Below are 23,751 nucleotides of genomic sequence, written 5' to 3'. Positions count from 1 at the left end.
ACTGGCAGACTTTAGTCTGCTCTGGGATTGGGAGAAGGACAGTTGGTGACAGGTCCCCTTAAAACAAGAAACTCGGAGAGACTCGGACTGAACTCAGGATCCAGAGTCCAGAAAGAATCTGGATACAAATCCCATCTCTGCCTCCAGCTTTGTAATCCCCAACAAGTTACCTGGGCTTAGTTATCTCATCTGCTAAGTGAAAATTAAAAAACTCTACCTCCCCACAGTCAGGGTGCATTTGCCTGGTAAAACAAATGGGCTCTGATCAACAGGCTATAGCTGAGGTTGTCTCGAGGCCTCCTTGGCCATCGGGACTAGCCAGTCTATCCAGGGAAAGGAAAATACTGATCTTTTTCTAATCCAGCCCACTTGATACCCAGAATCTAGGATGTATGAGTGATCTTTACTGAGAACTTAAGACATATGAGTGATCTTTTTATGGTCCCCAAAGACAACTGTCCCTTCCAAAATCCAACAACCCATTTGCATCAAGGTTGACCAAGGCAACTGCCTCACAAAACCCCTGAAAGCCTGTTGGGTTTCTCAAGGCCAAGCTTGGAGTTGAGGGTCCCCAGTAAATAAACAGAGCATGCAACTATTTTTACATGACAGCTAAAATCAGGACAAGGCGACTTAGTTTTTTGTCCTTTAAAGTTTGGCAGTATTCAGTGCCTGGAGCGCCTTCCCAACACAGACTCCGAATCCAGAGGACAATGCAGCTAAGCAGAAGAATGGCCCTCAACTCTCCCCAGACCAGAAGAAATGGAACTCCAGCTCCTCTGAGAGGAGGTCCAGGGATACCAGGAAAGACATCCACAGGCCCCTCCCTGGGAACTCATGTCCTGTCACTTTGAGTAGAAGCTGCAGAGGACCCCTGTAAGGTATCCTCACCCCCGTGGGAAGGCCGTCCTAATCTGTAGAGTCACAGATTCTCTGAGAGGAGCTGGTGCCATAACGCAACATCCAGAAGGGAACAATGGACACATGGGGCCAGGATGGATGGCCAATGTGGACACTGCCTAAATGTCCTCAAGTCTTCCTCCCCCATCTTTTCCCTATCAAGGTACAAATAACCAAAAATCTACAATAATGTCTTCAAGTAGCAATCACTGGATCATCACCTCTCCATCATCCTAAGGGAATAAGATATAATGGTAACACCAGAGCGGGAGAAGGGGCCCATGGATTGTATCCATTACTCTGTTTCTTTCCCAAGAGTGCCTCACAAATCTCCCACATGAAGACGCATTAAAACAGGTCGGCAGTTACAACCGCTTGCCAGAGCTCTCATATCCAAATATTCTAAACCTCTGGCCTTCAAAAATCTCCTCTGGAATTTTCCATTCCTTTTGTTGTCTGTATTTGGATCAAGTTTAACTATAAATTTAGAAGTCAATACATGCATCTTTGAAAATGGATTTGCTCCTTTTAATGTGAGATTACTTGGTGGGGGTCTGAGAAAAAAAACAAGAGGGGTGACTCATTCTTTGGTGAGCAATGCCGAGAGAAGAGCCTGAGCCTCACACTCCGGCTCTCCCCAGCACACTTGCCCAAGGCTCCTGGCTCAGCAGGGAGAATGGGACAGAGAAAAATACACTGTAGTCTATTCCCAATTACCCATAATGACAGAAAAGCAAGAGATGAGAAATAATAAAACCCCTGGAGCATCACAGATTCTTATTTCAGCCAAGAATTTCCACTTTCTCATCCACCCTACACACACACACACACACACACACACACACACACACACACGCCCCAGAGCTGTTCCCAAGCAGCAAACCTAGCTTGGCCTTCATTCCTGCTCCATACCATCTGTGGGTACTTTTTGTCAGAGAGCAAGGGAATAAGCCAAAAGATGGACAGAAAAGAGAAGAAGAGGAAGTCAGGGGCCTGGATAATTCATCAAAAGGATCATGAGAGCTTACATATTAAATGAAAGAGGGGGCTCAGAGAGCCTTCCCAGGCCCATCACCTGTGCTCAGAGCTCTGGGAGAAAGGCCAGTTACATGGTGTCAGGTGTTAAATAGACTATTGCCATGTGTTTACCCCTTTGTGGGTTGTTTGTGGGAAAATATTGGGCACCAACTGGTTTCTTGAACCCATTATTAGGATGCACTTGCCCCATTCCCAAACCCAAAGTTAGGCACTGCATGATCAGAGAAAATAAAATCATTTTAAAGACGATCAGCACAAGTGACTTTTAAAAAAGACTAATCTGATGATAGGAAAGCATCTCATGCCATTATGTCAACGAGCAAGGATCGGGGGATTTTCCTGGGGTTTTGGATGATCCATCCTTCCTTTCCATCTCAAAAGTGTATTTTAAACAAGACTAAGTCAGCAACACTCTTAAGACCCTGAATGCTGGTGGAAGTGTGGGACCGAGACGCCGCCGCTGGATCTGTGGGCTCTCACAGTGAGAGAGCACACCCAAGGAGAAATGTCAAGTCAGAGAGCAACCCAGCCACAGGGCAGCTCATTTTCCACCTCAACTTGATCCTTGAGGCCAGAACTGCAGTTTATAGGCTTATGAACAAGGCCTGGAGAATGATCACGCTCTTCCATCATAAACAGACTAGTATAAAATTTGACCTTGTCCTAAGCAGACCACCAAATCGACGTGGGCCAGGGGCACAGTGACATGACAAGTGGGAGGGCCTAAGCGTATCTGCCATGGCTTTTGAAATGGACAGGCTTATAAAGCATGTCCTGGAGGAGGTGTTAGGCATGATCCACTAGGCATGATACACTGAGGACGAAAGTGTGTGCGTGCGTGTGTGTGTGTGTGTGTGTGTGTGTGTAGGAAATACATCATTGAAGCAGGTTAAATGAAGTGGAACATTTTATTTCTGAAAAATAAACCTAAGTGAGTCTCAGCACATCACTCATATAAGTGAGTCTCATTTATCACACAAATGTGACTTATCTCTTCTTTCAGGTTTCAGGAGAATCAAATGCAGACAGCAGGTGACATGTGAGGCGTGTTCTCTATTGAGTATGCCTTTCCCACTAAATAGCACCTACACGTCACCTAAAAATGTTCCAATGGGAGCTTACATATTAAATGAAAGAGGGGGCTCAGAGAGCCTATCATTCTGGCTCGACCTAATCACTCAGTTTAAGTTGTTAAGAGAAAACTTGCAAAAGTAAGTGTCACAATATCTGATTCCCTTTAAAATATTATTTGTGAGTTGATTCAGTTAAAGCAAATGGCCTTTCTAGGTGGTAGCAAGATGATACTTAATCATGAGTGAGCCTATCACCAAGTAATAGCTCTTGCACTGAGAAATCTTCCCGTCAGAAGCTAGAAAGCAGGGCATCCCACATCTGCAGGAGAAAGGGAGCCTGCAGGTGGGAGACTTCACGCCTGCTGTAGTCTTAAACCAAAAGGCAGGCTGAAACTGATTTACTATACTATCAGTAAAAAGCAAAAAGAAAAGAAAAGAATGCACTGGTATACACAGCACTGTGCTCTGAGCTCTGTAAGTGTGAGCGCCCAAATGTGCTAGGATTTTAAATATTCTCACAGTACACAGCCCCTGAGAGCATCCACATAATTAATGCTCTTTAGTTCCTCCTATAATTCCCATTTAACAATCACAATCTGGTCACATCCAGAATAATAGGCCCCAGTTTGCCTCCCCTGGGTTCCACTCTCATCTCTGCTGTGTCTCGGGAAACCACGGGCGCAGAGCTCTCTGGCAGAGCTGGGAAGTCAACCACAGGCACAGAGCCAGGGAGCACTGCAGTCTGAATGCGCCCCTAGCCTCCCAGTTATCATGAGTAGACGCGTTGGAAGAGGGATGGAAGGATGGGAAAGAATGCCATGACACCCTCGAGTCCCAAACCTCTGGGAACAACGTGCCATCTTTTGCATATCCTGATGAGTGGGCCTCTTCAGGAGGACAGTTATTCTAGAAATCTGAGCTGTCTCCTTTCCAATATTATTCAAACGAAACAAGCATGTGCTATGGCTGAGGTGCACGATAACATCTGTGGTCACAGCTGATTAAATGACACACACGGAAATGTTACTCGTGCTCATTAATACCATGTTCCAAATAAATGAACTGGCTGCAGACTTACTCAACCACACTGATAGAAATGGACTAAAATCTACTTTAACAATCTTGAAATCCTAGAACTCAGTCAAATTTAAAGATGTGTGTGTATATATAAAGATGAATGTGGCCAAGGACTACCTCATTTAGGTGACTGACATCTGTCATGTGAAAACCCAAGAGGATTCTGATGACGCCAGAGGTGCCCAACTACCTTCTTCTAAACTTCATTGGAAAGGATTGATCTGGACAGGTATAAAACTGATTCAGATGCTTTCCTAAACAAAGCTTTTCTTCTCCCCTTCTCCTCCCTCAATACATTCCAGAGCAATAAAACGCTTTAATATCAAAGTTTAAATCTTGATCTTTGTGCGGAGATTTCCTTGGCAACCTCCAATTCTCTGTAATGCGGCTCACAATGCAGGCAAAAAAAAAGCCACAAATATACAAATCAGAATTACAAACCTTTACATGAATCATCCTCAATTGGCTGTTTGAAAGCTGTTATGTCACTGAAAGTGCAAAGAAATAAAACCACTTTATCCTGTTCGTTTCGAATTGGAGCAATTTTCACAAAGAACCACACAGGTGTCCCTGAAAGAAATAGCAAAAGGCTGGTCAGTAATTTGCATTCTCATTTGAGGGGCTATGGAAGCAAAGACTTGAGAATGAATAGCTACAAATATTAATTAAAAAAAAAACTTCACTCCTTCTGGTACTGGGGTTATTATACCATTAATTTCTCTTCTTGCTGGAATAAAAACCTTCACAGTGACTACTTAGTGGGGCTTTTCTCCTGTTAAAATAATGTTGTAAGCGCAGAGCTCTTAACCCTTGTAAAACTATTAGAAAATGGGTTGAAAATCCCTCCACATGTATGGTAATAGCTAAGGTCCAGAGACACAAAGACTTGCTGTAGACCATGTGATGGAGTAAAGAGTAGGGGCCAGAATGGGCACTGCCAACATGGCCGGCAAACCATGCAAACCCAAATTTCCTAAAGGGCCCCAGGGTCAAAATCCAGTTTGGGAATCCATCCAATGTGGCTCATACGCTCAATCAACCAGGGACCAGAAACTGTATTTCTAAGTCTCTCTCCCCAAAATAAACATTCTAAAGGTCCAATACAATAGCAAGTGACAACACATTAAGAAGGGGAAGAATCACCACAATGAATCTCCAGCAAAGGCTCCCTGAGAAATGGAGTTTTCCAGGCGGTTTGGGGTTGTGATTACATTAGGACCTCAGGAAGCTCAATGAAAGTGGTTCAACTTTTAGTCCTCGCTCCTGAGCTAAAGTAGGGGATAAATGAGCTCTTCCAAAGCACTGACCTAATCCACAGAAGGAGAAGCTGGGCAGGGCTCCTCTCACTGACTTCTCATATACCCACTCAAGTATCGGCCAAATACCTACACCAAGTCAGCCTCCAGCTTCCAAAACATAATGAGGGAAAACAAGTGTTTTCTATCTCCAGAGGACATCAGCAAGTCTCACCGATCAATTCTGTGATACAAAATTAAATGAGACACAGAGCAATGACAAATCCCTCCCTCCCTATCTAGTTCTTGTCTCCCAGTCCCTAAAACAGCACCGGGCATATAAGAACCTACTATCTGTTGAATTTTGCATATCTGGGCTAGTATTTTACATACTATTTTAGAGCCATTTTCAAGTTAAAATATAATCAATATTTCCCTATGTTAAGTATTAGAGAAGCTTCCAGGCACTGGGCTCAGTATTTATTTTACTTTATTTTAGGAGATAGAAAGCAAATAGCTCAATGAAACTTGGAGATGGAAATAGATCCCCAAGAGGTCACCTGGGTCTCTCTGCCCACAATCACATCAGTTTCCATATCATTCAACACAGATAGACAGACATCTTTGATTAACATTAGGATTAGCCAGTCTAACTTAATAACTAGTTTACATATCCAGCTATACCACTTTATACATATATAAATATGACTACCCCATGTAAAACAGGCAGCAAATAGATTAAAAGAGAAATGTTCACCTTAAATCTTAATTATCTATGGGTTCATCTATAGTTAATTTTCATTCTCTGTCCATTTTCCCTTTCCACAATTTTCAACTGCCAGTGTCTGGGCGCTCTTAGAAGACAACTGGATTATAATGTCACTAAGAAAAATGTGTTTTGAAAAAAAAAAATCCACTATACAAAGATCACAAATAGCTTTCCAAAATAAGAAAATGTGGCCTCTGAATTACCCACTGTTTTTGGAACGCTTGTGTTACTGCTTCTCCCAGTCCCCTCCTAAGAAGCTGTGGGGTTTAAAATCATTTTCAATTAAGCAACAGAAAACGAAAAAGAAAACATCACACCAACTGAGCCTATGTACCCACAGCTCTCGGGTGTATCCTCGCTGGTAAGACAAAAAGCAAACAAATCAAAAAACCATTTTCTTTCTGCTCTAAAGAAAACCTGAAGCGATTTTCGTTTAAGGGGGTAAACCAGAAAGCACTTCTAATTTATCGAAGTTTTAAATCAGATGAGAGGACAGCCATGACTGATGTCTAACACCAGCAGTCCTGTCTTGCTGGAATCCCCAGCACCCTCCCCTTCTCAGCTGCCACCATGGGTCCTCCACTGTGCTCAGCCTATGAACATTCCCGTTGGAGCTATACCATCCAATCTTTATATTCCATTCATGACTACTAGAACTGATGACAACCTACATCTTCCAGATCATGAGAGCCACTATGTCAGTCATAGTGAGGGGGCTCTTCATTTTATGACCGTTCCAGCTCATCATGAATTCCCCCCATTTCAACAGTTCAGACTATTTAAAACAGAGTGCTTCTCTTCACTAAATTGTACCCACTGCTAGCTTCCAGAAATGTTCCCCCATTAAACACATGCTATTCTGATCAGCCCTTTTCAGTATCTAAATATATATCTTGTACCAAAAATTCGCATGGTTGGTCTGTATTGCCTTCGAGTTCATCTACAGCTGATCATTTGAACGTGTTGAGGGAGGAACCTTCTTTTCCCTGATCTGATGTTTCTCTGTACAGGGACATCTTTCAATGTAACACTCCAGGCCTTTTTCCTGGGCTGCTAATTTGGGGGGGGACAAGAATTGGACGTGGGCAGCTTGACTACTTCTCCCACCTACTTTCTTAGAGATTAATCTGCATTCTGCTCTGCTTCTCCATTTTATAAATGTTGGGGGGGAGGGTGTCAAAGGACAGAGCAGATGGCTGCTAGGAGGAGAACTGAAGTTCCCCCATGCTACCTAGGATGGGTAAGTAAGTCTAATTCCAGGATTCACTTTAAGAAACTGTTGACCTAAAAGAATAAAGTAGTCAGTAATTTTACCTGCATAAATGGGCTTATTCAGGAATAGCAAAGAATTACAATTCCAGTCATGGAAGCTATGGCAAAACCATAGACAAGTCTGGAGAACAAAGGAGAGAAACCTTTTTTTTAAGAGGAAAGAGATGGGGGGCAGGGGGTGCATTGGGAGGGGCTTTTACAAACATTGGAGAAAGCTGGGAGTTCCAAGTGCAGTGGTTTTCACTGGCAGAGTGATTGAAAGGGCTGAGCTGTTGCCAGGCCAGGGTAGTCAAGTAGAAACATCTTCTTGTTGGAGATGCAAAGTATGGGTCTCTTCCTGTTTGGGGTAATTAATGAGTGGTAGGCTGTGAGAGCTCCCCCTAAAGGCCCTCCCAACTCTATTTTAGTTGAGGTTCCCTTTAATTTCACAAAACTCTCACCCACAGATATGAACTCCATTTTCCAGGATCAGCTTTACTAGTCATAAAGATGATGTTTTATCCTCCATTTGCCCAATTTCTACATCTCTCTCAATCAGTTCTGTTCACGGGCAGGGAAAGATGGTCCTATGTAATGACCCCATCAAACCTTTACAATTGAGAACTGTCTCTTTAACTAGATCATAATCCACTCCAAGGAGTTCTGATCTACTTTCTGCCTTATCATCCAGCACCCCATATTCCAATGGCATCTAATGAGGGTCACATCAGGCCACTGCATTGCTCAACTCCAGAGGCCGCCATCCTGAAGTGGTGAAACTCAACCACCTTGACAGGGTAGGTGCTCTGGAAATGCTTGCTGAGTTTCAAAGTAATAAATCCTGCTTCCAGTGTCTTCGCAGTCACTCAGACCCGCCTCTCTACCAAATTATCACTACCCAAGCAATCTAGAAAAGCAAGTAGAATGGGTTTAAAGTGTCCACTCTGAACTTCTTCCAAAGGACAACATGAGTCCCTCCTAGGTGTCACAGACCATCTTTTCCTCTTAAGAGAGAGAAAATATATAAATAAATAAATATATGTGTGTGTGTGTGTGTATATATATATATATATATATATATATATATACACATATATATATATCCCTTTGACTCCGTTCAGACCTAGATCTGCACAGGGCAGCTGGCCTAGAGGGATCTCTCCTAGAATCCAGACTTTGAAGCAGGATCCATTCCATAAAGATATAAGAAAGAAAATAAATGCACACAATTAAAATTCCGCCTCCTCGCCCAACTATCTGCAGTGGAAAAAACAAGAAAAGCAAGTATTTGAGGTCCTCTTTTTGTGAAAAGGACAGAGAGACAATGATAAACTTTCTGCTAAAGGAAGATCAATACACACATCCAGGAGAAACAGCATCTGACAATCCTGCTGAAGCAAAGGCTGCTGCTGCTGCTGTGAGAGCAGCTCTTTTCTGGCAGAGGATGCCCATTGGAGGGGCAGTTCAGGTCAAGCTCCTCCTTCTGGTCGCTCTGTGATTCTCACCCCCTGCACAGCTCCCTTGGGTCATGTACTGATGAACCTGACACCTAGCCTGGCGGTGGGGTTTTTCAGCCCCAGCAGTCAGATAACAAAACAGCGAGGCTCAGGTGTATGAGAGTATTTTGGGCCTCCATCATCTTCTCCCTAGCCTGGGCCTTCTCCCAGGTACTCTCTGTAACCAGGCAGCCAGGCTACATTCAACAACAACAGAATCGGCCAAACCACTGCAATTGGCTCTTGGGAAGGGCTGCATGAGCTGGGCCATTCGGAGAGGTCCGGAGGCCGGACCAGGGAATGGCAGCCTGCCCCAGGAAACAGACCAGTGGCCTGTGGTCAACTTCATTAAGACAAATGACTAGCGCAGAGAGGATGAGACAGCACCAGGGGGACATAGTTGGCCACTGGCCATTAGAACAACTGATTTGGAATCCCAAGTCCTGGGTTTGAGCCCTGTCTCTTTGTTTATTTTGTGGCTCGGCCAGGTCACTTTAACCTCCCTAGGAATCAGTTTTCCTCGTTTTTAAATGGGGATCATAGGCCTACTTAAGATAAAATGTGTTCAATAGATAGGTATTTAAAACTATTACTTTCCTTTCTCCCTTCCTTTTAAATTCTTCACCTGTCCGATTGAAATGCTCAATCTCACCTCACAGGGTTGTTTGGATGACTTAAAAAGAGAATATATGTCAAGGCATTTAATGAAACTCCAAACCTGCCTCAACCATAACAAGGGGAAAGCTAGGGGGAAAAAAAATCAATGCTTATACCTCGATGTAATAAAAATGTGATTAAAAAACAAAAAGCAAAATCTAAATAGAGAGAGTTACACTGCTTGTAGATAAGAAAATTCAATTTTGTAAAATGTCAGACCTCCCCATTTAATATATAAACTTAATACAATTTTAATCAGAATATCAATTATTCTTTTTCCCTTTGTTTTCCTTGGAGCTTGATGAATGGAAATTCAATTCAAATTGAAAAATAAAAGTAGAATGGCCAAGAAATTTTTGAAAAGAAAAATGACAGGAACTACCTACCGCAGTAATTAAGGGCCACTGGCATTGGCCCTAAAAAAAGCAACAATAAAAATAGTGATATCATTTATTGAGTGCTTACCACAATGAAGCCAACCCCTAACACATGGTTTACTTCTCACAACTCTGTGAGATGAAATTGCTACTAAGACATTATCCCCATTTTAAATGTGGGGAAGACTAGTGGGAAAGCCTTTTTAATCAAACTTACATATCTAATAAATTACAAAAGGATGCCCTAGCTGGTTTGGCTCAGTGGATAGCATGTTGGCCTGTGGATTGAAGGGTCCGGGGTTTGATTACGGTCAAGGCACATGCCCATGTTGTGGGCTTAATCCCCAGTAGGGGGTGCGCAGGAGGCAGTCAATCAATGATTTTCCCTCATCATTGATGTTTCTATCTTCCTCTCCCTCTTCCTTCCTCTCTGAAAAAAAAAATAAAAATTACAGAAGGATTTCTTGGAAAGGAGAGGAGAGAAACAAACCCAGGAATGAGTAGGAATTTAGCATATAAAGAAAAGGGCATTTCAAATTAGAAGGAAAGAGCTGTTTTCTTTAAAAATAGTACAGAAATCCCCCATTATTGTGGTTTCGTTTCCCTAGGTTTCAGTTACCTGCGGTCAATTTTATTTCATGGAAAATTCCAGAAACAAACACTTCGTACGTATTAAATGGCACATCGTCCTGAATAGCGTGGTGAAATCGCGAACTGTACTGAGTACCGGGATGAAATCTTATTGGTCCTGCCATGCCTCCCAGCATCTCCGCTCTGTATGTGCTCCCCACCCGCTAGTCACTGAGTAGCTGCCTGGGTGATCAAATCCACTGCCGCAGTATTACAGTGCTTGTGTTCCAGGAACCCTTATTTTACTTAATAATGTCTCCAAAGTGCAAGAGTAAGGATGCTGGCAATTCAGAAATGCCAATGAGAAGCCATCCAGTGTTTCCCTTAAGGGAAAAGGCGAGATAATATATGTAGGTTTCAATACTATTCAGGGTTTCAGACACCCATGGGGGGTTCTGTAATGTATCCCCCGCAGATAAGGGAGGACAACTATACTGAGACAACCGAATAGACAGTGTGGAAAGTAAATTAAGTTAGACTACTATGCCATGTAACATATAAAAATGAATTCCTGCCCAGCCATTATGGCTCATTGGTTGGGCCAGTATGGCTCAGTTGGTTGAGCATTGTCCCACAGATCAAGAGGTCACCAGATTCGATTCCCAGTCAGGGCACATGCCTGAATTGCAGGCTCAATCCCTAGTAGGGGGGCATGCAGGAGGCAGCCGATTGATGTTTCTCTCTCATTGATGTTTCTATTTCTCTCTCCCTCTCTCTTCTTCTTTCTAAAATCAATAAAACCACATAAAAAATAGTAATAAATAAATTCCTAAGCATTAGATAAAGCTCAGAAACACAAAGGAAAACACTGACTGAAAAATGTTATACTTCTATATATATATACATATAAAGAAAAATTTTAATAGGAGAAATATTTTTCATTATGTGTGTGATTTATCAATATCCCTTAATCTAAGCAGCTCTTCACACTGAATAAGTAAAAGACAATCCATTAGGAAAATAGGCAAAATGATATTGTTTTCCTATTACATTCATCTCCACAACTAGATTGTAACCTTCTCAAAGGCAGAGTCAGCTCCTTACATCTGGATACCCACAGGCCTGCAGTAGGTAATCAATAAGTACTTGGCCAGCAGCTTCTCCTTGCTGGCTTGGCAGAAAGCTCTGATGGAGAATCTGTCCCAGGGCTCCAGAACTCGGGGCCACCTGCCTTGCCATAAGTTGTGGAATCGGTCACACGCTGGGGAGTGCGACCTGGAGGGTGTGCTGTTTTCATTCAGGGCTGATACTTCCTGATTTTCTTGCTTGGAAAATGGAGAAAGTAACTGACTAGCACAATAGTGACTGCCTGAATCTTTACTGAATGAGTTTATTAATGATGACTGTCATTTATGTAAGAAAATGTTCTAGCGTACTGAGAAATACTTAAGTAACAACACAAAATATAGAACGCTACCAAAATGCCCACGTTTATTGGTTCAACTGGCCAATAGACATAGACCTGTCAAATAATGCATCCTTCAAGATATGAATATTCCATATACTCACTCCAAAGCACACTATGAAGCCTTCTACTCCCAACTCCCCAAAATGTTAGAAACACATTAATGCTTATCAAAGAAGTTCCTTTCTACAAAGTTGTCCTTGCAAATACCAAAGAATGGGAGAGGAGAAAAAATAATCAAAACAACTTATTAAAAAGCTTATAAAAATAAGTAAGAAAAACACCAGAATTAAATAGAATATATGGGCAAAGAATCTGAACAATTACTGTAACATAAAAGAGTAATTTAAAATAGTAAGTAGGAAAACTATTCAATCTCACTAGCATTAAAAATACTCACTAAACAAAAACAAAAATTTAATTGTAGGCAATTTGATAAATTATACTATTAAATCCTAATATGGTATGATGAGTCAGATGCTCGTAATCTTCAACTGAACTTGGAAATGGGTTCAATTTCCCAGAACACTGTTTGGCAAAATGTCTCAGAAATCTTAGTTCATAATCTTTGACACAGTAACACTCAACTTCTAGGAAAAATTTCATAAAGTCCACAAAATATCTTTGCACAAAGATATTCACTTTAACATGTGTTTAATAAAGAAAATTTGGAGCCTTATAAATACCCAACAATAGAGAAAGTATCAATAAACTTCTTTCTAAATGATATTTATGGGGAATTTTAATGATGGGGAAATTTTTGTGATGAAGATTACATAATTGTATGATTGCAAATTGCATCTATGTCAAAATATCAATTATGTAACACATGCACAGGCAAAAAATGAAAGGAAACACACCAAAAAGCTAAGAGTATAGGAGTATTTCTCTGAGTCTTTGAGGCTTTGACGTGATTGCTTTTCTTCTATATACCCTCATGTATTCTCCATGGTAAACATGCACTAATTTAAAAATGAGAAAGAAAAATAAGCACTCTTTTAGATGATGACATTTCACATTTTAAAAATCTCCATGGGGTTGCCGTTTCCCCCGTGGGACACTACACTGCTTCAAAATGCTGAAAGTTTCCATCCAATGAACCAAAAGTTTGAAAGCAGAAGCAAACTCTGCCTCCTCCTTCCTCTCCTCCCATCCACGTAGGTTCAGTCTGGTTTTCCGGGGCATCGCCCGTCAGTCCAGCCCCCCACTGCTCCATCCCCGGCTTCAATGCCCTCCCTCTGAATCTCATACTTCTCTTTCACTCCTCTGTTTCTTGGGGACTAGCCTTTCAAAGTCACTAAAACAAACATCCGCTGAGCAGCTCCTCCAGGCCGGGCTCTTTGCTAGATTCTTGGAGAGATTTACTTCAGACCAGACAGGAGTCCTGACAGTAGAAGTGCTGCTTCCCACCTCCTGGGCACTGCCTGGGGCTGGGCAAACTGAGGAAGAGCCAATCATTGGGCACCACAGACCAAGTCCTGCACTCAGGCTCCTCCTCCCCCCCCCTCCCGCCTCCCCCCCCCCCCCCCGCCTTCTCCCCCGACACCCACATCTCACCCTCTCAACTGCCTGGTCCCCTGAAGAGGCCACACTCATCTTGTCACCAGCAGGGTGGTTCCTAACAGCCACCACCTCCAGTCTCTAATGCTCCCTTCCATCCCCACACTCTACCGGAATCATCTTCCTAAAGTGAAAATCTGATTATCTGCTTAACCCTGCTTAAAGCTCCTCCATGCCCCTCACCCCCACCCTCCTTCCCCACCACTGCTGCTCCTAAGAAAAATTCCAAACTCTTTTAACGTAGCTGTGTGTAGCTGTGTCGTCGGCCCTTAGTAACCTTGCAGCCCCATTGGCCACCCTTCACTTACTTACATTTTTATGTAATTACTCCATGAGTTTGGTGGAGCACTTTCTGTGTCGGGCACCATGCTGGGTGCAGGGAGTTGGCCATAAAGAAAGACACACCCTAGCTGGTTTGGCTCAGTGGATAGAGTGTCAGCCTGCAGACTGAAGGGTCCCGGATTTGATTCCAGTCAAGGACACATGTCCAGGTTGTGGGCTCGATCCTCAGTAGGGGTGTGCAGGAGGCAGCCGATCAATGATTCTCCCTCATCATTAATTCTGTCTCTCTCTCCCTCTCCCTTCCTCTCTGAAATCAATAAAATATATATTTTAATTTAAAATAAGAAAGACACACCCTAGGCCTGGAAGCCAGCCTTCACTAGCTGCTTTCTGTTCTGGCTCCTCAGAGTGTGACAGGTGGACCAGCAGCATCACCATCACCTGCGAGCAGAATCTCTGACCTTCCCCAGACCCACTGAATGGAAATAGTGGTTCGATTCTCAGGTGACTCCTCGGGCATGTCCAAGTCTGAGAAGCCCTGTTGTTCCTCACTCTCACCTGCTACCTCCAGGGCTCACTCTCACCTGCTACCTCCTCACTGAAGGCAATAGCAAGTGGCATCACAAACTCAATTAAGCATTCTAACAGCCTGGGGTACTCTTTGCCCTCCTCTTTGCCTAACTCCCACCTATCCTTCAGTTTCTGCATGGACTTCCTGTCTGCAAGGATGACTTCCTTCCCTGACCTCCTGAGCTGCGGGTAAGTAACTCCCCTATGTGGTGTCACCAGCAAGACACTTTGGCTCGCCCGACCGGCGTGGCTCAGTGGTTAAGCATCAGCCTATGAACCAGGTCACAGTTCGATTCCCAGTCAGGGCACATGCCCGGGTTTCCAGCTCGATCCCCAGTGGGGGGGCATACAGGAGGCAGCCAATCAATGGTTCTCTCTCATCATTGATGTTTCTATCTCTCTCTCCCTCGCCCTCTCCCTTCCTCTCTGAAATCAATAAAAATATTCTTTAAAATAAATGGTCCTTTAAAAAAAACAAAAGACACTATGGCTCTGTCCTGTGGATGCTGCCCCCACCCCTGCAAATGCTATAAGAGTAGAAGCTGCGTCTATCTTGCCAAAACCAAATCCCTAGCAGCAAGCCTAGTGTCTGACATAGTAGGTCAATAAAACGCTGTTAAAAAAAAAAAAAAAAGCCTAGCCCTGATCAGTGTGCTTAGTGGTTAGTGCATCGGCCTGAGCAGATTCAGTCCCCAGCCCCGGTAGAGCCCTGTGCCCAAGCTGGCATGCGTCTCTCAGTGAGCCCACTCAGTCAACCTCCAGGGAGAGAAGGGATGCTGACTCTTTGTAGAACTCAGCTGAACTAACTGACTCACACACAGAGGCGACGTCTACTGAAGAACAGAACTTCGTACGCCAGAATCGCCTTCAGTGCGTGAGATTCAAGGAGACCTTCATCCTGGAGGCAGCTGAGGAAAGAGCAAATTCCCTTTTCTCATCTTATACTGCCTCGGGGGGCAGATGCTCACTGAAGGCAGTGGCAAGTGAATCACTAACTCTATTTAAATTATGTTTCCTTCTCTCTCCCTTCGGTGCCAAACACGTATCGTTGAACTTGAGCAAGATAAATGCACAGTCTGATGAAGCTTGAAACCTCCGCAGCAGAATAGAAACGCAAAAATTCTTTTGGTGGGACACCTGCCCAATTAGTATTGTGTGTTGTGGGGAAATTCACACCATCCAGCACGCAAAGCTGCTGGCGTGGAAAACCCTTCACGCTCCATCAGCTGGACGCACGTGCGGAGAAGGCCACTGCGGCGGGCTCCTGGTCAGAGCTGTCGCCCTTGGCCGTGTTGTCCAGAGTGGAAGGACTGGCGTGGCTTTCACCGTCTTTCACCTCATTCCTCTTATGCTGACTAGCGGGTAGGTCGCTAGACCCACCGGCTCAAGGAGAGAGATGGAGCAAGGCAACGTCTCTAACATGAAACCTACAGGACCAACTTCTTGGATTTGTGGATGCCCAGAGATGATCTCCAGACCAGCATCTGCCCAGGTGACCAGCCACACCTGCCTCCTCCAACACGCCAGACTGAAAACAAGTCCTGGGCCCTTCCAGATCAAAGCAGCACGTGCCCTCTGCTTTCCAGAGCAAAACACGTCACTTGGAACGCCACCGAAATAAACACTTATCGCCCTGTGCCACTGGGACCACTCTGGAAATGTTCTATGGAACCTATGACCTACCATCCAACCCTATATATAAAGGACAGGATTCTTTACCAACAAAACCGTGTTGTGAAAACAAAGCGGTATTGGACACCTCTGCAGTCCTGCTGTGGCCCTATACCCAGGCTCCATACTTCTAACACAGCGGCTCTCCATTCTCCTCGGAAAAGCAAGCTTTATCCTTGTGCGTGGGGACTGACCTCAAACTTCTTTAACATACTTTGTGGAAGTAGCCAAAACAAATACAAATTAACAATGCACTGTGACTATCAATATTGTCTACAATGGAAAACTGAGGTCACTAGGAGAACAAAATTGGAGTCAGAAACTCTTAACTGGGCACCTGCTGGCGTTACCTGCTGTGCCAAGAGCTGTGAAAGGTAGATACAAAGATGAACCACACAGAATTTCTGTCCCATCCCTTCCCTTCCCCCTAGAAGGTATATAGTCTACAAGTGCCTTAAGCCAGCAATTCACCATGAATAAACCAACAGGAAAAATACTAACTCTGGGCAGGAAAATGATTACGATTGGCCAGTGACACATTCAAATGTTCCCAGGAGAAATAGTATGAGTCATCAATTCATTTTTTCCCAACATACACAATGGGTTCAAGTAACAACATTTAGCTGATGAGAGAGAAGAAAACCCAAGACAGGAACAGAGGAAGCGAGATATTTTACTATGCCAAGCACATTAAGACATGGTTCAGAATGGTCTGGATACTCACTGTTCTTCTTGTACATCAAAATTTCAAAGGAATTCATCTCATAGTTCTCAAATGTTTGCCGCACCTTTTCAATTGTATCTTTATCAGTCAGCTCCCCGTACATAAAACTGCAAATCAACAAAAGAACTCAAGTTAGACTAGCAAAGATTTATTATTCTACCAGCACATATGAAATGTCTATTCTATACCTAGCACTGTGCTATGTAGAACACACACACAGAAAACATTCCAAAAGGATTTATTAATTCAACTGTGATCAAGACTCCCCAAAATAAACAGTCTAATAAGAAAGACACACTGGAAAAGAGTCGGTCAGAAAACAGCATGACAACACATAAGGAATCAGACAACACAGAACAGTCACAGAGCACTCTCTGAGCAGTCAGAGGAGGCTCCCCAGAGGTAAGGACAAATGAGATCTAAAGAGGAAATTAGCAAGAAAAGAACATTCCAGGCAAAAGGTGAGCATGTGCAAAGGCACAGAGATGAGAGTGAGGTTAACTCTGGAACTGAAGGCAGCTCAGTCCAGTATGGCTGGAATACAGACCATGAGGGGAAACCTGCGCAGATGACACAGAGAGGTAAGCACAGCCCGGTCATGGAGGAGAGCATGGCCTTAGAAGCCATGAGGGATTTAAACTTCATCCTGAAAGAACTCTTAGGAAAGATGCAGAGGAAATTGACCACAGATTTTTCTTCTTCTAATTCACAATAAAATAAATACAAGTTTAGGGGGGTGGAGGGATCACAAAAGGTCTCCAATCAAATAAGAGATGCAATTTGATGTTCTAAACATTAAGACAGAGTTAAAGAACCAGAAGATTCAGCCACTATTCTATGCAGCTGTTCTCCTACCCTCTACCCCCGCACCCCTCACAAGAAGAGGGGAAGCATTGAGTTAAAAAATTGATGATGAAATCCTACAAATTCTCACTCCTTCCTGCTCACGTTTAGAGAAAAGTAGACTAGGCGGGTAAAGCAGCAGCCTGGGGAAAATTAGAGAAAACTCCTAGAGGGCAGAAACTCCTGACTACTAGTACTGGTTCTCAGCAGAGGCAGATAATCTGCCAGAACTTTCCATTTTCCTGGTCCCCACTGACTATGGTCTAAAGACGAGGGTTTGTCCCTCCAGGGACAGCATACACCCCCAACAAGACAGAGCGAGCCATGGCACAGGACATTAACAAAATGTAAGAGAAGAAAAGCTATTTCTCGATGGAGCTGGAAAAGCCAGTCTTCTGACCAAGGCTCCCATAGATCCAGGGACCATCTCATCCTGCCCACCCCAGGCCTTCAGGCAACAATAACAAAGACAGCAACACTCAGCCCCCAAGTCTTAGGGAACGTGGAAGCAGGGGCACGGGTTCCTGAACAAGACACTCCCGGTCTTCTAAAATGGTGCATACCCAATGCCAATCTAACTGATTCTTGATGACTTGCTGCATCATAGCACTTCAGAGCTAAGAAGAACCTCAGAGGATATGGAGTGCGATTCCTAAACCACCAGGTCGAGCGCCATGCTTAGCTTGATACTGGAACAGCCTTGGGCTTACTGAGGCTCCTGTAAGGAAAGTGTGCTGGCTGTGGACTTTATGAATCTGTGTCATCTTTATTACTATGTCCCTTCCCGGCCCAGCGAGAGCTGTTGCTACCTGTGGTTTCCCTATGCCTATCTCTTGGCCTTTGGGTGGGCTCTTCATCTATAAACCAGCTTGTTGAATTATCTTTTTTTTTTTTTTTTTTTTTTTTTTTTTTTTTTTTATAAATTTTATTGATATTTCACAGAGAGGAAGAGAGAGGGATAGAGAGCTAGAAACATCGATGAGAGAGAAACATCGACCAGCTGCCCCCCGCACACCCCCCACTGGGGATGTGCCCGCAACCAAGGCATATGCCCCTGACCGGAATCGAACCCGGGACCCCCAAGTCCGCAGGCCGACGCTCTATCCATTGAGCCAAACCGGTTTCGGCTTGAATTATCTTTAAAAAGAATAGATCAAGACTAAATTAGCCCTGCCAAGAACAAGAGGATTCCTCCTAGGAGGTAACAGCTTCAGCTCTATGACCATTTTATTTCGCCGGTTGTTCTGAGGCCTTTTTGAGCTTCCTCCCACTTTCTCCGAGTTAATTTCCTAGATAAAGTGACCTCCATTCAAGTGATGTGATGCCGGCTCTGAATGCCGGCAATTTACTTCACGAGATTAAACAAATGCCCGTAGAATGGAGTCTTCAAATAGACGAAGGGCCATAATGACAGCCAGCTTTCATTCTCTGATGTACTTTCTTAAGCTGTGGTGTAAGATTCCTTCTCCTGGGCATTCTATCTCAGATGCCTGCAATGCAAGAATTAAGCGAAAGAGGCTCCTGAGCGACGCGGAGCATAGCTGGCACAAGGTAGGTTTACCTTATTTCTGGAGAAGGGACCGCTTCAGGGAAGTAAATGAGCTTCTTAGGATTGTATGGTTGGTTGGTTTTTTAAAGTTGGCTAAATGAGCACATGTATCTGATTTTCTTAACGTATCTGATTATAACCAGTAAGAAGCAAGAAAAGTAAGGAAAGGTTGCTCAACTCCCACTAAAAAGTGAAGCTAACTCTCCCAATTAGTTCTGATGGCATATGTGCACATGTAGATGTAGATCTAGACATAGACACTCATGAGGATAAAAGCATACCACGAATGTAAGAGGATTCTATTGTATTACTTAAAGAGTTATAATTTCTTAATCTTTGAGCATTGGGCATGGGGGATCTTAAACTTTCTATTTCCCGGTCCCTAAAACCTAAAGTTTAAGAAAATAATAATATTTTCTAAGCATTTCATACTTTTCACCAAACTACTTATTTGGCTGACTTCATAGCATGAAAATGCATGGTCTCTGAAAACCACAAGTGATGCCTGGGTCACACAGGGTTTTCCACCCTTCGTAGATGAGATTATTTCTTGATTTACAAGGATTAGGAAAATGATTCCGCTTCTTGCAAACACACTGAAGGCAGAGGACTCGGGGAAAAGAGGGCAATGAGAGGAGCCGAAGGCTGTGCTGAGCCCAGACCTGCCAGGGCACCGAAGGGAAATGCAGGGCAGGAGGCAGGAGGCAGGGTCCGTGTTCCACTCAACACCTTGAAGACACTTTGAAAGAGCTGTCCTAACACCACTGCCCAAGGGTGCTGCTTGGTAAGTAACCCTGTCCAACACACAAGCTACGCAGTTAGCACCATTTGCCTCTGCCTTTGAGTTAGGGATCCGAGAGAGCTGTACCAAGAATTGGAAGGCAACAAAGCATGGTGCTCTTCTCTTTTTCTGATGAAAACGTCTGTGAACAAGGCCCTTGTTTCCAACGTTGTATTCTCTAAAAGAGCCACAAATCCTAACAATTCATCATCTAAAATTTTATTTCACCTTCTTTCACATTAGTTTTATCTAAAACCTTATCAGTGTCTGAGTTCACGTTTTACAGATAAAATGATTTTTCTGAGTTTTTCTAGGTTCCCCTCCCCCTCCCCCCATCTTACTGACTGGGAGTTCAGCAGTTGTGGGAAACATGTTTTAAGTCTTTGATTTTCCCAGTACATTGCGTGACATGGAGATGCTATTGCCATAAATATTCCTGAATAAACACTGAATGAGAGAAAGGTAATTCCCACCCTGAGTAAGCCATTTTCTTTTTCCGAAAGATGCTATGATAGACTGTCCAACAGAACAGCCCCAATCATAAATACCTGCAGGTACTGCTTTTTTGCATAACTTCTGCCCTGTGATAGCCAGAGAGCTTGCAAAATCCATCATTGCTGTACACGATAGGCCAGTCCACTATCTGTGCGTTCCCCAACACAAAATTAGTATCTGTTAAAAAAAAAAGAAGAAGAAGAAGAAGAAAAGGGCACATTACTTGAGATTCAATGAGGACATAAATAATGTCAACCATACCAGGTAATTTTGCTTCCATCCATAATAGTCTCTTGAATAGGAAAGTGGCTCTTCAGGAATCCAAAAGAACGGTGATTTAGAGTGAATCATTTGAATGCAATTGCTAAGGTTACTATACCCCAAGAAGAAGTTAGCAAAGGAAACATGGTTAACCAACCAACCAACAGATCCTCTAGCAATCCAGCAATTTCCATGAGACATTTTCCAGTCTGAATTTTTCATCTCAATGAAAGTATTCTGATAATATGACACAAGAAAGATACCAAGATAATTTCTTCTGGGCTCCATCCAGCATCTTCAGCTTGTCAGTCTTTGGGCTAGAAGCTACAGATTGACCTCCATGACCCTGATTAACATTTGCCCATCCTAGGAGGTTTGATTCCTGGTCAGGGCACATGCCTAGGTTGCAGTTTTGATTCCCAGTCAGGGTGCATACAGGAGGCAACCAATCATGTTTCTCTCTCACATTGATCTCTCTCTCTCTCTCTCTCTCTCTCTCTCTCTCTCTCTCTCTCTCTCTCTCTTCTCCCCACCTCCACCCATCCTTCCTTTCCTTTCTCTCTAAAAGTCAATAAAAACATATCCTGGGTGAGGATTTTTTAAGTGAGTAATAATTTAAAATTAATATTAGAAGATAAAAAAGGAAAAAAGATAAGAAACATAAGAAAAAAATAAGACTTAGAAGGTCAATCCAAGAGGATCAACATGCAACCTAATAAAAACAACAGAAAGAACATGGGAGAAGGCCAGAAGACTTTTTAAAATTTTTAAACAATCAAATGTGAGGATAGAATAATGATATTTTCAAGTATGCAAAGACCCAGGTAATTTATTTTCCATATATCCTTTCTTAGGGAGTTACTTGAGAATGTATATCAGCAAAAATGTCAGAGTAAAGCAAGAAAGAAGACAGCATGGGAAGTAGGGGAAAATAGCTCCAAGTGTAGAAAGCAGGGGGAAACTAATAGAAAGCATTCCATACCCAATGATTCAGAGAACAGACATTTCAGAAGTGAATTACATAGGAATAAACAACATAAAAATTCAATAAAGGTATATACTTTGGAAGGCAGGAAAATAAATTAGAAGCATCAAAAAAAAAGCTGTGCAAGAAAGGAAATCAAAATACACTATGTAATTATTGTCATAATTATATTAATTTCCAACTTTTAAAATCAACACAGTCAAGCATGGAATATTTAATTATTAAGTATCTGAATATAACCTCATCAATTCTGACACTGTAAAAATACAAATGATAAACTTAGAGAAATAAGAGAGAACAATCATGAGATGGTTTCTAGAGTTGCTATAATAAGGTATTAATATTTTACTTAAAATTGAAGAAATAACCAATAAGGGAGCAATATAATCTTAGGTGGTAGAAAGTAAATAAAGTGAGCTAAAACCTCAGCTAAATTAACAGAAGCCACTAGATACCTAAAATTAATAAATCTAGAAATAGTTGTGATGCATGTGATTTAGAGACATGGAAGAATCTATAAGAAGAAACAAGCTAAAATTAGAACATGTGGTCTTTGGTTAGCAGAATGGGCAAAGGGACAAGGTATAGGGTGTTTGTTTTCTTTATAAGCCTTTCAGTTTGATTTTTTAACCATGAGCAAATATTACTTTGATAAAAATAAGTATATTATTAATTTTTAATGAATTTAATCAGAAAGGATTAAGTTATCGATTAAATTTTTCATTTACTAAAAAATGAAACCAAGATATATTTCAAGTTCCAGATATTATTGCAATTTCTTATGAAATATTCTGGTCATCCTTTAAAGGTATTCATCACTCCTCAAGCATTCCCACTGTCCCTGGGGTGCATATTCACCTACAGTTATTGGGGAGGAAACAAGTCCACTAGCATTTTCTTTGACTTTATAAAGGAAAGAGAAAAATAGGAAGTGCTGTAAGAATAGAATCATCAGCTATTGACCATGCACTCAGAGGATTTCTCATCATAGAATTTAAAATTCCGAAGCAGTTTATCTACTGCTAACCCAAGCAAGAAATGAGAGCTTGCAGGGAGCAAGATCCCATGATGTGACAGAAGGTCTAGGCATTCCCTCGTTATCCAAGGACCTGAGCCAACGGAAGAAAGAATTCTAGTCCCAGTCAGAAGGCCATCTGTCTCCAACAGGAAAGAAATCCATCCTGGCTCACCTGCCTTAGCCCATACATGTGATCCCCCACTCTGCTTGGCTGGAAAGGGGGCATGTTCTGGATTACTTTCAATTTATGAACTACAAATAATTGAAATGAAAATTACATTCCAGAACACAAGATGTTACAAGATCAGAGATACCCATACAAATGTCATAACGTCACATATAGCATCGGAACTAAGGGATTCCACATAAGCTATCTTCTACATATTACTGAGAATGGGTAGCATTTATTGATATTTATTTTGTGTCAGGCTCTGTACTAAGTACTTTATTATATATTAAGATTTTTCTAACCTTTACAACAACCTTTATGAGGTGGTATCACTTTACTGAATGTAGTGTCATGGAGTTCATTTATTCAATGAAGAAACTGAGCTTCTGAGGAATAGAGCAGATGAGAGTGGGGACTGAACCTGGATCTATCTGCTTTTGATCATATATTACAGATTCTCCTTCTTATCCCATTTCAAATACTAAAATCAGACCATTTCTATGAAAATCTTTGTAGCACCTAGTATGTATGTGCCTTCCTATAGAAACACTAAGAAGTACAACAAGATCTTTTATTGATGAGTCAACATTACCAGCATCGTCATCATATATTATGATTTACCTTGTGAAACACAAGGATGCCCTCAGGAAATACTGACATGGGTAGGAGGAATGGTTTCCTCCTGTAAATGCTTGGCCTCTCCTGTCAGTCTTTGCAATGTTTTGCCTCTTCCCTCATTTACAAACTCTTCTTAAAATGTAGCATTTCTGTAACAGCCCTGCTTCCACACAGTGACAAGAGAGGAGGAGGGACAGGAGCGGAGGCGAAGAGGGGAGAATTTGTGCCTGGATCCCCATTTGAGACTCAGGGGTGGGAGAGAACGCCCATTGGGAACTCAAAGGTGCTACACCGCAAACTTGGCTTTGTTAGCACCA

General features: G+C 42.6%; 1 protein-coding gene across 2 annotated transcripts in view; it reads right to left on the bottom strand.

The window, feature by feature from the left end:
* KCNH1 (potassium voltage-gated channel subfamily H member 1) overlaps positions 1-23,751 on the bottom strand; it is a 264,356-nt gene that overhangs the window by 227,560 nt on the left and 13,045 nt on the right. For both annotated transcript variants that reach the window (XM_008145998.3, XM_008145999.3), the window contains exons 2-4: positions 20,437-20,560; positions 16,716-16,822; positions 4,530-4,658 (exon numbers count right to left, since the gene is read on the bottom strand). In XM_008145998.3, coding sequence (XP_008144220.2) covers positions 4,530-4,658; positions 16,716-16,822; positions 20,437-20,560 — 360 coding nt within the window. The remainder of the gene's footprint in view (positions 1-4,529; positions 4,659-16,715; positions 16,823-20,436; positions 20,561-23,751) is intronic.

The sequence above is a fragment of the Eptesicus fuscus genome, chromosome 22 (genome assembly GCF_027574615.1).
Source record: "Eptesicus fuscus isolate TK198812 chromosome 22, DD_ASM_mEF_20220401, whole genome shotgun sequence".
Taxonomy (NCBI): domain Eukaryota; kingdom Metazoa; phylum Chordata; class Mammalia; order Chiroptera; family Vespertilionidae; genus Eptesicus; species Eptesicus fuscus.
The sequence above is the reverse complement of the archived record's forward strand: the minus strand, read 5'-3'. Positions and strand labels throughout refer to the sequence as shown.